We start from the raw sequence: 15281 nt of genomic DNA, 5'->3' as shown, positions 1-15281 counted from the left end.
CAGACCCTTTAAACGTGTTATAGAAAACAGAAATAAACATTTAATCCACAGAAGGGAGAGACGTTTGATTTGAATGTTGAATGAGTTTTGCCTTTCATCAGAATGTTACTCTATGGGGTTTTTTTGAGTTCCTGATACAGCCTAACTGTGCCGTGTGGAATAGAAAGAGCAAGACAGTATCCATGTTCAGTTTGCTTTCAGCCTGGTGTTCATGGGGGAGGAGTAGCATGGTGAAAACTATATAAACCCCTAATTCCATCAGCATCCTGATAGAAGTAGGCAGGAGTACCTGGCCTTACCTAACAAAGCCTGATGGTACCAGCCAAGGCCTGAGGAGAAGCCAGGCCTCGGTGACTTATAGGAGTTACCTTGGCAAAAGTAACCAGGCGTTTTAGGCTGAGGGAACAGAGTGCTCTGCTTGTGAAGTTAAGGCCAAAAACCCAGTACATTCTGCTTAGGGAAGAAAAGTTACCTGGCCAGGGGGTGACTGGTCAGCTCGGTTGGAGCATGGCACTGGGGTGGCCACTGTGGGCCCTGCCCTCCCTAGGAGAATCAACTATGCCATTGTAGCATGGAGGTGGTATGTGACCAGTGACTGTGGCTGCTCCCTGATAAAAAAATTTAAAAAAAACATTTACATGGCTATAGACAGTATCTGGAACTTGGTTAGGTGGTTGTCGTCGTCATCTCTTTTTTGGGTCAACGCAATAAGAATTTCTTTACAAAGGACAGTTTTAAGCATTTTTAAAAACAGATTAAGCCTTGGCTAATAAAGTCTGAGGTGGTTCTGACATAATTTTAGAAAAAAAATTAAGCTTTTTTAGTATCTTGTAAATACTATAATATGAAAATGTAGTTTATAGTTGTGGTTTTTATTTCAAAACTAGATTTTAAAATGAGTGTCTTCTATCACAGAGAAGAAAGGATAAAGAATCAGTAGTGAAGTGTGCAGTAAATTTAAGAGTTTTTCCATATGAAAGGTACTCAAAATACGCAAATAACCAAATACCTATTACATGCTTATTACGTGCCAGGCAATACTAAATTTATGTGATCTTCAGAACAAAGCTATTAGGTTTGTTTCTCATTTTACACCTGAGAAACTGCAGAGTTTAAATAACTTTCCCAAGTTCACTCAGCTAGTAAGTGGCAGAGCTGGGATTTGTGCCCAGACTCTCTGGTTCAAGGACTCCCATTACTCACTGCTCATTCTATATGCCCCTCATACCTGTGATGTAATTAGGCATACATGGATTGCTTTAAAAAAAAAAAAAAGATTTCAAGAGGTATATTGTCTTCAGACTTTATAGTAATCTGGCTACCCATACCCTGTAATGAGTTATTTTTGTATTTAATGTGCTCAGACAGATTTATAAATTATTATTTGACCCTAAACAAAATGACCAGTGAACCTCAAATCCATTTAATTAGCTATGCCTTCTGCTTCATCTACCTTTTTGTTGGGTTTTCATGGTAATTTAAGTTTTGCATAAACATGTGCTAAATTTGCCATAGGCAAAATAAAGGCTTTCTCGGCTTAGAAAGCAGTTTGAGCTTAGAAGATGGCATGGGGAAATAAGAACAGAAATAGTTTTGCCTCTTAACTCTTTATTTGCAAGATATAATAATATTGTGTTCGCAATGCAGTTTGCAGAGTCTATTTTGAGTGAAAGGCGAGAACATTTTTGTCCTACCTAGAAAATAATTTACTCAATATTTTCAATTTCCTGTAATAAAGGGTAAGATTTAGTATTTATTTTAATTCTATTGTTTTGCAATAACCTTTCTTTCCGAGTCACCCTCTGAGCAGCGCTTTAAAGTTGGAGTTTACCCTGGTTCAATTTTTGCTCTACTTGTTGCCTACATGTTGTCCTTCAGGGGAGCCCATTCCTGACATGACTTTAAACTTCCCGCCATATGCTGTCATCCCAAGCTGTGCAGTCTTTCCCAAGCTTCAGTCTCATGCTTCTAAGTGTTTTCTGGTAACTTCGTTCAGTTTCCTACCAGGCTAACTCAAAAGCATATTATTATTGTTTTCCTTCCAAACCTATATTATCATTTGCTATTTACTACCTTTGTAGTAAAGAATGAACCTTACTCAAAAAACGGGTCTTGCATTTGCCCTTAACTCCTTGGAGTTGACCTCTAAGCCCTTGGCATGACCTACATAAGAGTGTCTTTGTTTATCTGGGGGTTTGGGCCACAGGAGAAAGTCTAATAACATGATTTATGGTGAGGGCGAATGGGCCATGATATCAACTTGGTCTCTGGCCTTTGACCTCTGACCTCTATAAGGGCTGGTGACTAAATATCAGGCAAATGGGCTATTAATCACGTTTGTGTGACTGAATTCTGATAAAATGCAGACACCAAAGCTCTGGTGAGCCTCCATGCTTGGAGGTTCTCCTGCGTGTATTGTCACATATTGTTGCGAGGAACAGTTATCCTTGTCCATGATTTCACTGGAAAAAACAACAGGAGGCCTCATGCTTTGAACTTTCCTGCACTGTGCACCACGTATCTCTTACCTTGCGTGATTTTAATCTGTATATTTTTGCTGTAATAAAACGTAACCATAACCATGAATATAGCAGTGAGTTCTGTGTGTCCTCCTAGCTAATAAACTAAACCTGAGAGTGTCTTGGGGACCCTGAACTTACAGTCAGTGTCAGAAGTGAGGACGGTCTTTGTCTATGCACTACCACACACTTCTGCCTTCCCCCATCAAAATTTAAGTGCTCACCAAATGTTCTACCTGAGAAATTTCTTAATTTGGATCTCCTTTTTATCCCCACTATTCTTCTTTAGTTAGCCCTCATCATTTCTTACCTGGCGTATTGCCCTGGGCCCTTTCCATAGTCTCCTACCTTTAATAGTTATTTGTTTGCTTATTTTAGCAACCACTTTTATAACACTATATGCCAGACAATGTCCTAATCACTTTACAAATAGTAACACAATTCTCGGTTCCACCCTCTGGGGTAGTTATTATTTCCATTTTACAGACAGGCAAACTGAGGCATACAGAGAGTAAGTAACTTGCCCAGTGATACACAGCTCACATTCGGAAGAGCCTTGGGAGTGTGTTTTATCCACTCTGCCATGCTGCTGCTGCATGCTGCCATACTCCATTGTGTCACCGCTGGAGTACAAACCTCCTTTGCTCCCCTGCTACCTGCAGTGTTGTGTTTGGACTCAATATCTCATCACGACAAGCTAGGCTCCTTCATTTCTTTGGGACGAGATGCTGTTCCCTTTGCCAGGAATGACCCTCTCCCTCTTCCCTCTGTACACTGGATAAAGTGTGTGTTCAGATTTTACCTCTGCACGCTACAGTGTTTGATGTCAGGTAATTTACTTTAACATTTTTGCCTCACTATCCTTATCTGTAAAATGGGGAAAATGGTATTTCATATACTTATTTGGGAAGATAAAGCGAATTATATATATATTTATATATATATATATATATATATATATATATATATATATATATATAAACACACACACAATATATATATATATATATATATATATATATATATATATATATAAATACACACACACACACACACACACACACACACACACAAAGAGCTTAGACTATTGTATAGTAAGCCTCTGATACATGTTAGCATTATTTTTATTATGCTACTTTTAGTAACCAAATCTCCATCAAGCTGTCCATCTACTCTTAGCAAAATTAGTTCTTTTTTTTTGGAAATTTGTGTTTCCATTGCATTTTGTTGATACAGCTGTTGTAATTCTTTCAAGATTGACTTTTCGTGATTTAGTAACTTGCTTGTCTCTTTCCTGCCAAGGGAGGGTCTTAAAAAACGAACACCTTAAGACCTGGGCAAGTCATCTACTTGTTCACATGTTAGGCAGTGCTTATATGCTAGGCATTGTGCTTAACACTGTGGATAAAAAGATGGATTATGTGTATTCTACCCTCAAATATATATGAGGAGAGGATTAATTGGAAATCTTTATGAACTTTGAAAATTTTGTGTGCACTTTGTAGAAAGCAAAGAGAAAAAAAGCCCTGTTAAGTCGGGCCTGCCTGTAAATATATATATTTTTTATTGGGACACTGTCTTCACTAACCCAGAGTTCATGTTCTCATATAGAGGGGAAAATAGTATATAACCAGATTGCATTACAAGAATCTGTGAAGGGGGGTGGTGTGTGGTAGCTGAGGAAAACAGAAAAACTATAGCTAGGTTTCTATTTTGTCCCTTCTGTTGGCTTTACACACATTTTCACCTTAATCTGTGCAAATCCCTGCGAAGTAGTAACTAAAGCCCCTTTTCAAGTCAGAGGTTAGAAAAATTGTCTGTTTATGCCCATCCAAACCTGTGACTTGAAAGTCCATGCCATTTCATCTACCAAGTGTGCCGTGTGAAGGTGGTTCCAGCCTCGTGAGGGCCTGCACACATCTCATATAAGGAACTCCTTTTGTTGTCTCCACCAGAAACACACACCTTCACTCAAGACCTCTTTATCTGAGGTACTGTGGATAACAAATATGGGCATAGGTTACTTTTCTATGAGGGACAAAAAGAAAACAATGCCAGGAAAACGTAGGAGGCAATTGGCTCATCATTAGAATCTCCGAAGAATAAAAATAAAATGGCTCGAAAACATACTTGGATGCACTTCTATGAATTGATTTGTTCTTCATTTCTAAACCAGACTTTAAAAATGATTGAATGAGCGCCCTCTAGTGGATAATAATAGCAAGAAAAAAGGGATTTCTATTTTTTTAACCATGAAAATTTAATTGTTTTTTTAATCAGCAGGATTACACCAATTGTGCTTAGAAATATCTCGATAAAATTATTTTTTTATCATCATTATACATGAGTGTAGAATGGAGACTAGAATAGTAAGAGAAAAAAGACTAAAGCCACAGAAAAATTGATTGAAAATCATATAATTAAATAACAAACATTGCCCAGGCAATATATTATGCAGTTTTTCAAGGGATATGTAGGCACAGGGAAGTGACAGCAATCAACTTCCAGATCCTCAACTTCCATATATGCTGTTTCAGAAAATAACTGCTTCCCAGCATGCCTAAGGGGTCCGTATTCTCCTTTCTCAACCTGCCCTGCACACGCATCTTTGTCCCACATTACAAAGAAGGGCACACTGCACCGGCTGGACTCTTCCACACTGTATTACTCGGGGTGTCAGAACCTCCACATGCCAGAGGCTGGGGATATTATTGTAACAGTTAAGGAAGTAAATGAGTAATGAGTAAAATTCTTTGACAGGTCAGAGAATTTTGGTGCTTTCAACAAAAATAAAGGAGCCCCAGTTGAGTTGTCAGCTAACAAGTCATTTAAAATATTTCTGAAGTTAGGTTATTAAGTTATTTGGGAATATAACTCAGACAGAATTTTAACAAAAAGGAGACATGGCTATAACAAAATGTATTTAATTTTCATCCATTTGTGTAAGTGGAAGTTTTTATCAGTCCTTATATAAACACAAAAATAGGAATGAAATTGATGTTGAACCCCGACTTATAGCACTTGGTAATATTCTTCCCTGGAGACACACACACACACACACACACACACACACACACACACACACACACACTTCATTAAAAGTCCATTTTCTATTTTTCTTTTATATGTTTATCAAATCTATAATAAGTTATTTGGATCAATTTGCACTAATAATTTTACTGATAATTGAATCCACAAGTTACCATTTTAACATTTACAGATTTAAGGCCGCAGTGAAAGCAAATTTAGTTTATACGTGTGTGTGTGGCAAATGTGATAGTAATAAAAAGATTTCAAGCACAGTAATATATTAGGATAAAATTATATGGGGAAATAGAATGTAAATAAAAGAGAAAAGAACAGTGTAAAATTTCCATCTGTTCAGGAATAGTCCATGAATTTTAAATAGGCAATGATGAGTTTCAGAATCACTCTGGTATTTCAGTTCCACTGGATACATTTTAAAATGTGGTATAATTTATATTTTAAAATGTCAATGTTTACAGTATGCTGGAAATTATATTCTTAAACATATGGTGAAGATTTTGATGTCAACTGAAAATTTGCCAGAGGGTACATAGTTTTTTTCTCAATGATATCAGTGGATATCCTAGCCAAACATTTGCAGGTGGCTGACCTTTTGGGTCCCAGTTCTGCTAGCTACTGGTGTACTTGAACTTCTGGCGTTGGACAGTACGTGGAGCAGCTTCAGACTCCTCATGAATTTTGGGAGAAAGCCTGGAGTGTAGCACCTAGTCAGTGTCTTCTTGAGCCTTCTAATGCCCACCCCCTCTGCTAGCTGCTGGGCTACTCAGTGCTTTGGACTTGAGTAGCCACTGGCCTGCCAGTCCCAGGTTGTCATCCCACCAATGCCAGCACTGGAGGGTGTGTGTGTGGGCGATTGGGAGGGGAGGTAGGTTCCCAGAAAGTAGGTGTGGGGGCAGCTGAGACCCACATGAATACACCACTTTGCTTTCTCCAGACTAGGAAGCACCAGCCTGTCCTTTCACTGAGTTTACCCTGCTGCAGCTGGTCCTCAGGGCAGAGTGTATGAAGCCATTCCCATGCTTACCAGCATGGTTAGAGACAACAGCAGAAAGACCAGGGTCGCTGGCACCACGCGAGGTGGAAATTCTCTGCTCCTCCCTGCTGTATACCATTAGCGCTCCAGTATCAGGGTCTCACACCCCTGTTAGGCTTTAAAGCCAGCTGGATTTTAAATCAGGTACTTCTGCTTAATAGCGATGTGACTTTGGGTAAGTTACCAAATCTCTGAAAGCCTCGGTTACCTAACCTCTAAAATGGGGTAATAGCTAGCTGCCCCTCATGGTGGTTGTGATGGTTAAGAGAGGTAAGAATGCAAAATTCACATTGTAAACATCCAATCAGTAATTTTTATTATTAACGTTATCAGGGTGAGGTAGAGTGGGTGGATTGGGTGTTAGGCAGAAATGCCTCCCTGGGGAGATAAAGGCTAAACTTCCCCTGAGTGGAGAGTAGGACAGTCAGCCAGGCCACAGGTGGGGGAAAGGTCGTTCTAGGGCCTAGGCAGAGAGAGCAGTTTGTGGGGAGCCCAGTAAAGGCTAAGGAAAACTGGGTCCAGGAATTCAAGAATGTCAGTAGGGCTGGGTATAAGTTAGGAGGGATCAGAAAAGTTATTTGTTCTAAGTAAGACCTTATTTTGCTCTTGTTAAAGAGGGAGATAGAACAATTTCCTCACTCTGCCATAAGTACTTGTTTTTAAATCTAATGAGGCTCTCCTTGCTAGAGTCTTTCAATGGTTTCTCATCACTTATAAGATAAAATTAAAAAACTTTATCATATTATACTTGACCCTTATAATCATCTGCCACAAGACAACGCCAGACTACTTTTAATTCCCAAACATACTGCCCTTCTTCACACCTCCCTGCCTGTGCGTGTGCGATTATATTATTACCTTCACCCTGGAACCTCTTTCTCTTTGCATCCTGTGGCTAAGTTTTCCTCATCCTTCAAGATAGTAGATAATACACAAAAATCAGTAGTGTTCCTAAACTAATAATCCTTTTGTACAGGTTAAAAGCAAATATGCAAGATTAATAACCTTTCCTAAGAGATCTGAAAGGAAATGCGAATAAATGGAGAACATATTGTAGTCAGGGTTGGAAAGACTGAATACAATAAAGATGTTAATTCTCCCCAAATTTCGTGTGTTTACTATAATCCTAGTCAAGGTTACTATCTATCTCTCTACACAGATATCTCATAATTATTTTAATTGACCAACTAATTTTAAAGCTCATCTGAAAGAATAAATATTTTAAAATAGTTTCAGAAATTTGAAGAAAAGAGAAGAATGGAGATTTGCCCTGTCAGATATTAGCCAATTGGAAGTGTCCTACCCTTTTTTAGCTAAGGGGTGGACATATGATGTAAGCCAAGCCACTCCAGTTTATATTAATTATGTTTCTGACTCTCATTTCTGTTACTACCTGACTCAAAATCCTGGGGAGATTTTCACCCAGTGTAGAGGGTAAGATTAGGATGGATTGACATAAGATTTACAACAGTGGCATTCACAGATTTCTCTTTGGGATCCATTTTAATGCAGTGGTTCCGAAAGGGTAGTCCTAAGAATCAGCAGTCTATCAGTATCGCCTGAAAACTTGCTATAAATGCAAATTCCCAGGCCCCACCTCAAACCTATTGCATCAGAAACTCGGGGGTTAGGGCCCAGCAGTGTTTTACAGACACTTGCATGCTAAAGTTTGTTAGGCACTTTCTCAAAGAAAGAGGTGGCCATTTTTCAGAATGGCTGAAACAGATACACCGGGCTGATAGGACGCACCATCACAGTGAGAGGCAGTGAAAGGAGAAAGCGGTTTCACACACGAGGCCCTGATTGAAATTCACATGGCACGCTTCAAGCCATAGGCGTGTTCCATTTCAATTCAGCCATGCCTCACACAGGCAACTCCAGGGTGAGCAGCAGCTGCAATTTATTTAATTGACCATGGTTAATGAGGCTCCCAAACAACTCAGCTAGAAAGGCCAGCTCATAAATAAATTAAATATTTCCTGCTGTATCATCTGTCAGTTGATGTGATCCTGTGATTGTCAAAAGATCTGACTGTTGGACTGAATAAAAAATTAGGAAGGTGAATCTGTTTGGGGGGCGGGGAGAGAGCTTGCACCATCCATAAGTGATTTTTAAACAATCCTTGGTTTTGGTTTTGTGTCACCTGAGCCCCTGAGTGCCTCATTAACTCTGTCACTGTAGAGTTCCCTGTAGTCAGCTTTCCTTACTTTCATCTTCATAAGTAAAACTTTAACACTCCCTAATGCAAGCACCCTTTAATGATATAACTTTTCCTTCCAATATTAATAGCCTCAGGTTTTAAATTTTGTCTCTAAATTGTGTCTTCGTTGTGCAAAGAGTGATAGACGAAAATCTGTTTTGATGGATGTAGAGGTGTGTAAAGGCAGACCATGATTTTTTTGGCAAGATATTCTGCAGGGAGAGACTTGGCTGAGGCATGGGAGGCATTCCTCAACAGTACAGAATTTAAGGGGCCTCCAAAAACCGGTAATCAAGATAAGTAATATTTTAATGGCCAACATTGGCACAAAAGAAAAAAATCCACGATGAACAAAATAGCAAAGATTTAAATGGAGATGGTATCATAAGTGCTGGGTTGCATCCTATCAGAGCCTGAGGTAAAAGGAAAAATCAGTAATATTGATCCTGGCTCTGAAAATCTCAGCTAAGTAAAGTATGAAACTAGGGCCCATTCACTTGATTAGTGATATGAAATTGTATTGGTGTGTATAATAATAGTCCCTTGTTTTTCTATTTCTAGGTATATACTCACATCCCCATCGTGCTGGCAACATGCGATCCTCCTTAACCGATTCAATTACCCTTCTGAACTGGAAAAGGACTTACATTTGAAGGGTTATCACGCACTCTTCCAAGGATCTCTACCCTATTATCCTAAATCAATGAAATGTTACCTGAGCAGAATTCCCAGCAGGATGCCTTCAGAAAGACACCAAATTGGGAACCTGAAGAAATATTATCTCCTGAATGCTGCCTCCCTTCTCCCAGTCCTGGCCCTGGAATTAAGGGATGGAGAGAAGGTTCTGGACCTGTGTGCTGCTCCAGGAGGCAAGTCGGTAGCTCTGCTGCAGTGTGCTCACCCAGGTAGTGTGCTTTCCTCTCAGTAATCGGCCGCTTTCCCTCTGGTGGAAAATACTTTGAAAGTATGTACAATATATGGGGAGAAATGTAACATTGAGTTTGTAGACTTTGAAAGCCTGGAAACCAGGACTGTGTGGAGCGAATGGAAATTTTAGCTAAGGAAATCATTGTAAATAACCTTTTTTTCCAGCTACTTAATCCTAGCAGGTAATTGGGAACTCAACTACAACAACATTTGGGGATTGAAAAATCTATCAGATAATATGAATCCTCCTAAGCCAGTGACAAAGGTGTTTTATTACTTCTTTATTTTATTTTATTTTTTAATTTATTTTATTTCATTAATGATAGGTTGGCCGGTAAAGAAACGCGCACAGTCAGGCAAGTTAAGAAAGTTTAAAAAAGTCTATTTTATTAAGAGAGAGTCTGTCGGGCCGAGCAAAGATGGCGAAAGTCCGGACTGCACGTCTAAAGGAAACTTGCAGCCCCCAGGGAGGGGGTGAGGAGGGTTATATAGGGGCGGTGCTGACAGGGTAGCATTGTTTGGACAGAAAATGCTGACTGCCTGTAAGCCAGTAGCTGTTGGGGGGCATTTTCTGTTAATCACAAGTTTGGCTCTGTCTGCAGGTGCAGGCTAACAGACATTTTGTTTTCTTGCAGACATGGCTCTGTCTGTAAGTCAAGGTCTCTGAAACCTAACATTCAGAGACCTAACAATTACTTTTATATTCAAGAGTCTTATATTGGTATTCTTGTCATACTTCTATGCAATAGAACCATATACATTTGAAATCATTTTTTAAATCATTGGACCATAAGGTTCTAAGGTAGTTCGGTCCAATAGAAATATAATGTGAAGTTTATATATATCATTTAAAAATTTGGGGTAGTCTCTGTGGGGGCTAAAAAAAATTACTTTTTTTCCTCGCTCATAATCAAATTAACAGAAACAGGTTAACAGGAGAAAATGTCCAAAGTTTATTACTGTGTACATGCAAGAGGGTGTCATAAGATGTGAGACCCCAAAATGCATTGGGCATTTGAGGTTTGTATGTCATTATGGACAAAGGAGAAAGGGGGCAGGGGCCTGAGATTTCAAAGGAAATAGGTGATCTCCAGGTAGTTGAGGAGAGCAGAACACCCAAGGCATGCAAATTCCTGCTGGACAACCCAGAAATGGTGGGAGTCAGGGGGTGCTCTAGTGAGCAGCCCCCACTTGGAGCCTTCCTATCTACCGTACTCGATTCAAATTAGGCTAAGGAGCACATGGTAAGATTTCCTTTCTGGAGCAGGTCTTTCCATGTTGATCTCTTGGGCAGGAAAGGCGGAGGGTCCAACATTCTTTCTGAGTCTTGCTTCTTAATAACCAGCTTAAAATCAGTATCCCAAAAGGCAGTTTTAGAGTGGCAAAACTTTGGTTCCATTCATCTTCTTAAAAAAAAATGTAGAAAGAAACAGATGAAATTAACAATACATTATAACCCATTACATCCAAAATTTCATTTCAACATGGAATCAAAATAAAAAATTATTAATGAGATATTTTGCATTCTCATTTTATTACATAGTCTTCACAATTGGTGTGTATTTGACACTCACAGCACATTTCATTTTTTTTTTTTAAGATTTTTATTGGGGAATTGGGGGAAGGGGAACAGACAAGTTGCTGTCGTTTTGTTCTTCAGTCTAGTTGTGGAGGGCGTTGCTTCACTAGCCCAAGTTGGCACCATCATTGCACTCCTCCTGGGCGAGGCAGATCAGTTGCCGGCTTCTGGACGGCCGCTCACTGTGGCTGCTGGCCGCTCACACTGGCTGCTGGCTACACACAGTAGCCCGTGGCAACCCACTGCCACAGGGACTGCAGCCTATGCCGTCGCTGGCAACTCACGGCAGTCCAGCTCCAGGTTGAGCTGTTGTTCAGCAACTTAGCTGTGGAGGGCAATGTCACTGGCCCTCATATGTGGGATCCGAACCGGGGCCCTCTGGCACCCCAAACCAGTTCTTAACCATCGCGCCACTCGGCCGGCCCCCACATTTCATTTTTAACTACCCACACTTGCAGTGCTCAGAGCCCCATGTGGCAAGTGGGTATAGCACTGGACAATGCAATTGTAAAAGATTTTAGAAGTTGTTTTGAAGTGACGTGTCATTACGATTATTATTAGTACAACAATGATGACATGTATGTAATATACACTTTCATAAATATTTGTTAAAAGTAATTAGTCAACATTTCATTTTATTTTCTTAATGAGACTATGGGGTTTTTTGTTCGTTTGTTTTAATTACTTAAGATTTCCCTGGGTGAGTATTACTTATGGTTAAGTAAGACAGACTTCAGCATCAATTGGTTTTTGCTTGTTTGATGATTTTGTTTTTATAATGCTCGTGCTGTTCATATAGACAAGGAGATGGAAATGGTGGAAGTTGTGTTATAGTAGTTTCACTAGTTCTTAAACTTCTGAATTTTAACCCCAAATCACATATTTTTCATCAAGGCTTATTTTAATGATCTATTAGGTGAGCACCCGCTAGGCCTGTTTTTATTTTGTTGAAGGCAAGAGATGGGAACCATCTCAATTACAAAAGGCTGTGTCTGTCACCTAGTTGTCATACGCATTCCCATTCTCACAGGGCACCCGGTGTGCTGCACTTTGTTGCTATGGAGGTTTCTACTCCCTGGCACAGTTTGTCCTTGTTAGAGGTTTGGATGGATGGGAAGTTTGCTCCTCGTTTGTGAAGTTGTTGAAGGGCCCTTGTGATGGAGATGCCCTGACTCAAGGCTCCTCCTCCTTTAGGAAGTTGATCAGAAAATTGATTCCTTTGAAACTGTCCAACCCCCTTATCCCTTAGAAAGTTGTTATGTATCCCCAGGGCATGCATACCCCAGTTTGATGGCTGCTAATTTATATCTCCATCGGAGGGCATTCCCTGTTGTTGAAAGAGATCATAAAAGTTTTTTATGAGAACTGTGAATCCAGGTGTACTAAGCATTAGTGCAATTATATCAGTTAACTGTATATTTAGGAGAAAACATCCTGTGTGTTTCAGCATTGTGGTTAAACCTCTGTTGTTCAAACTTGCTGTATTTGTTACATAAGAAATCACAACAAAAGAGATTATTTTGCAAGGTTATTTTGTCATCTGTATAATTTGAACTGAAGTTTTATGGAATCGTATCATGAGGAGTATTTATATTTACTTTCACTCTTTCTGTGTCCTTTGACAGTATTCTTTTGGTTGTTACATCAGTTTTGAAAATAGAATTTTTAGTATTGTAAAAGATAGGAGAGAAATATCCTTTTTGGTCCTTTTTTAAAGAGAGGGCATTTTAATCCTAAATTATCCTTATTAGTAGGCTATAAATATCTTACATGCTTATGGTAGGGAAGGTGATTTGATTAGGAATTCAAAGGCAAACTGATATATTCTAGGATTTTTAAGTGGGGAGAACCTTTCTGTCCTTACATCAAGGGCAATGGACCACAGGCAGTGTTCCAAGTAAAGTAGCGTTTCATCTAAGTAGGACTAATGATAATGGTTTACTAAGAAATACAGATGTCTTCATGCTGATGCTCAAAGAGCAAATTAGGTTAGCTGCAGTGCTCAAATTTGGAATGCAGAAGCAATGTTAATCAAAGCTTTTATAAGCAAAACTTAAAATGATGGCTGCACCAAATGTGCATTTATACCCCAAATTTCGTTACATCAGTATTGGTCTTTATTCTGAGCCAAGAGGCTCACAGCTCTGAATGATTAAAAAGCTCATGTTTTTAGATGATTTAAAAAATTATTCTACTTCTGTGTTGGTCCAGCTGCTTCCACCTGTTAGCGCAGTAATGGACTGTCCATTGTTTTATGTTTGTTTGCTTGGGTTTTTGTCAGCACAGCCTTTTTGATATGTTCTGGTCTTGACAGAACAAGAGCAAACAATTCAGATTCTAAGTAGGAAAACATTAATATAGAAAGCATGACCTAGGTTGGTGGAGTGGCCTAACTTACTTGCTGAGAGCTCTGGACAGGAAATCTCTCTGCTGTTAGTGATAGCTTTTTGACATCAAAATAAAAGAAATAAATAAAATAAAATAAAAATAAAAATGAAACTGAGACAAAGAGAAGTGAACTGAATTGCCCTAGGTAAGGGCAGAGCTGGGATCTGAACTCCAGTTTTCACTGACATGTAACTTTTCGACTCTGTTCTGCATCCCCCAGTGGAACTCAGCAGCTGCCTGATCCAGCGCCCTGCATTGCACAGCTTCTTCAGGCTCATGTTTGTGTCTGTAGCAACGAGCACTGTGCCCAGTCCATTACAGGTGCTTAATAAACCAAAACCTTAAAGTGGTTATACTCTCAAGTGTATATTAATCTGTGGTCTACCACGTTTTAACAAGTTCATTATTACCATTTTGGATTTTTTGTGTGAATTTGTTACATTGTTTCCAGGTAGCGCAAAGAATTTTAACATTAGCCTTTACAGCCCTTTTAGTATATGGAACATGTCATTATTCCAATTTTTACATTGAAAGGGACATGTAAAACAATTGTATGATGGCTTATGGCTTCAAGGAATAGTTGGCAGAACTGAAAACAAACAATTGTTTTTGTCTAAGTTCGGTATATCAAAATAAGTAAATAAATGGAACTTCTAGTTTCAGTTCTTTCCATGGACCAAAGGCTTCCATGTGCATGTGTAAAGCCTCAATGATTGTTTTCAGGAATATGTTCAGTTCACCCCTTTTCATACTTAGATTAAAAAAAAAATACCAAGATTTTGTTTATTTATAACCATCTAAGCATAAAATTAATTTTATCTCAATGTGGTAAATCTTAGCATCTATATGAAATGTGGGTGCCTTATAGTGCATATATTAAAAAGTTTAACCAACCTAAGACTATTTCAAATAAAATCCAGATCTAAGCAAAACAACCATAGATCAGAAAGTTATATTTCAACTGGGAGCTATTTTAAAATGCTGAATTGAAAATCTTTACTAAAGCTATAATTTATTGAAAGCTGCCTGATTTTCAGTTGTAGCAGTTTTAGTGTTCTTTATTATAATGGCATGTGTCAAATCAAGTCAACCACATTTAGTGAGCATATACTATGTGCAAGGCATTGGATGGTAGGTGTAGAGCTGTGAAGGATATAGAAACGACTAAGACTTCTGCTTCTTGTGGTATCACAGTATCCTAACCAGTGCTCCCGCTGAAAACAACCTAAACAATGTAGGATATAATATTAAAGAAAAACAAAATCTTTTTCAGATGTATTAATCATCTCCGAATAGTCACTGACCAAAATCTAAGAGACAGTGGCAACCTAGAAGGTAAATTGAGCAGCGAAACCAGCTTTTGGCTTGAGTGCATTTGCTTAACCTGAAAAATGTGCATATTGATTTCATGAAAATACAATAGAAGACAAAGCCAGAGCCTGCCCAAGTAGCACATCTACTACGAGACTGTTACATAAAGCTGAGACACCATAGTCCTATTCCCTCCGTGTCAGGTACGCTAGGAAGAAATTGTCCTCTCCAAGGGACTGAAAGGAAAACTGTCTGTCTTCAGCTTTGGTGGTGGGG

The 15281-nt window shown here is 39.1% G+C and overlaps 1 protein-coding gene across 2 annotated transcripts in view; it reads left to right on the top strand.

Moving 5' to 3' along the window:
• Positions 1-15281, top strand: part of NSUN3 (NOP2/Sun RNA methyltransferase 3) — a 67846-nt gene that overhangs the window by 11341 nt on the left and 41224 nt on the right. The window contains exon 3 of one of the 2 annotated variants that reach the window (XM_019631550.1): positions 9362-9669. In XM_019631550.1, coding sequence (XP_019487095.1) covers positions 9362-9669 — 308 coding nt within the window. Of the gene's footprint in view, positions 1-9361; positions 9706-15281 lie in introns of both variants that reach the window. The other variant, XM_019631549.1, reaches the window with a different exon arrangement.

The sequence above is a fragment of the Hipposideros armiger genome, unplaced genomic scaffold, assembly GCF_001890085.2.
Source record: "Hipposideros armiger isolate ML-2016 unplaced genomic scaffold, ASM189008v1 scaffold_1005, whole genome shotgun sequence".
Lineage (NCBI taxonomy): Eukaryota > Metazoa > Chordata > Mammalia > Chiroptera > Hipposideridae > Hipposideros > Hipposideros armiger.
Note: the sequence above shows the minus strand (reverse complement) of the source record. Positions and strands in the feature narration are given on the sequence as shown.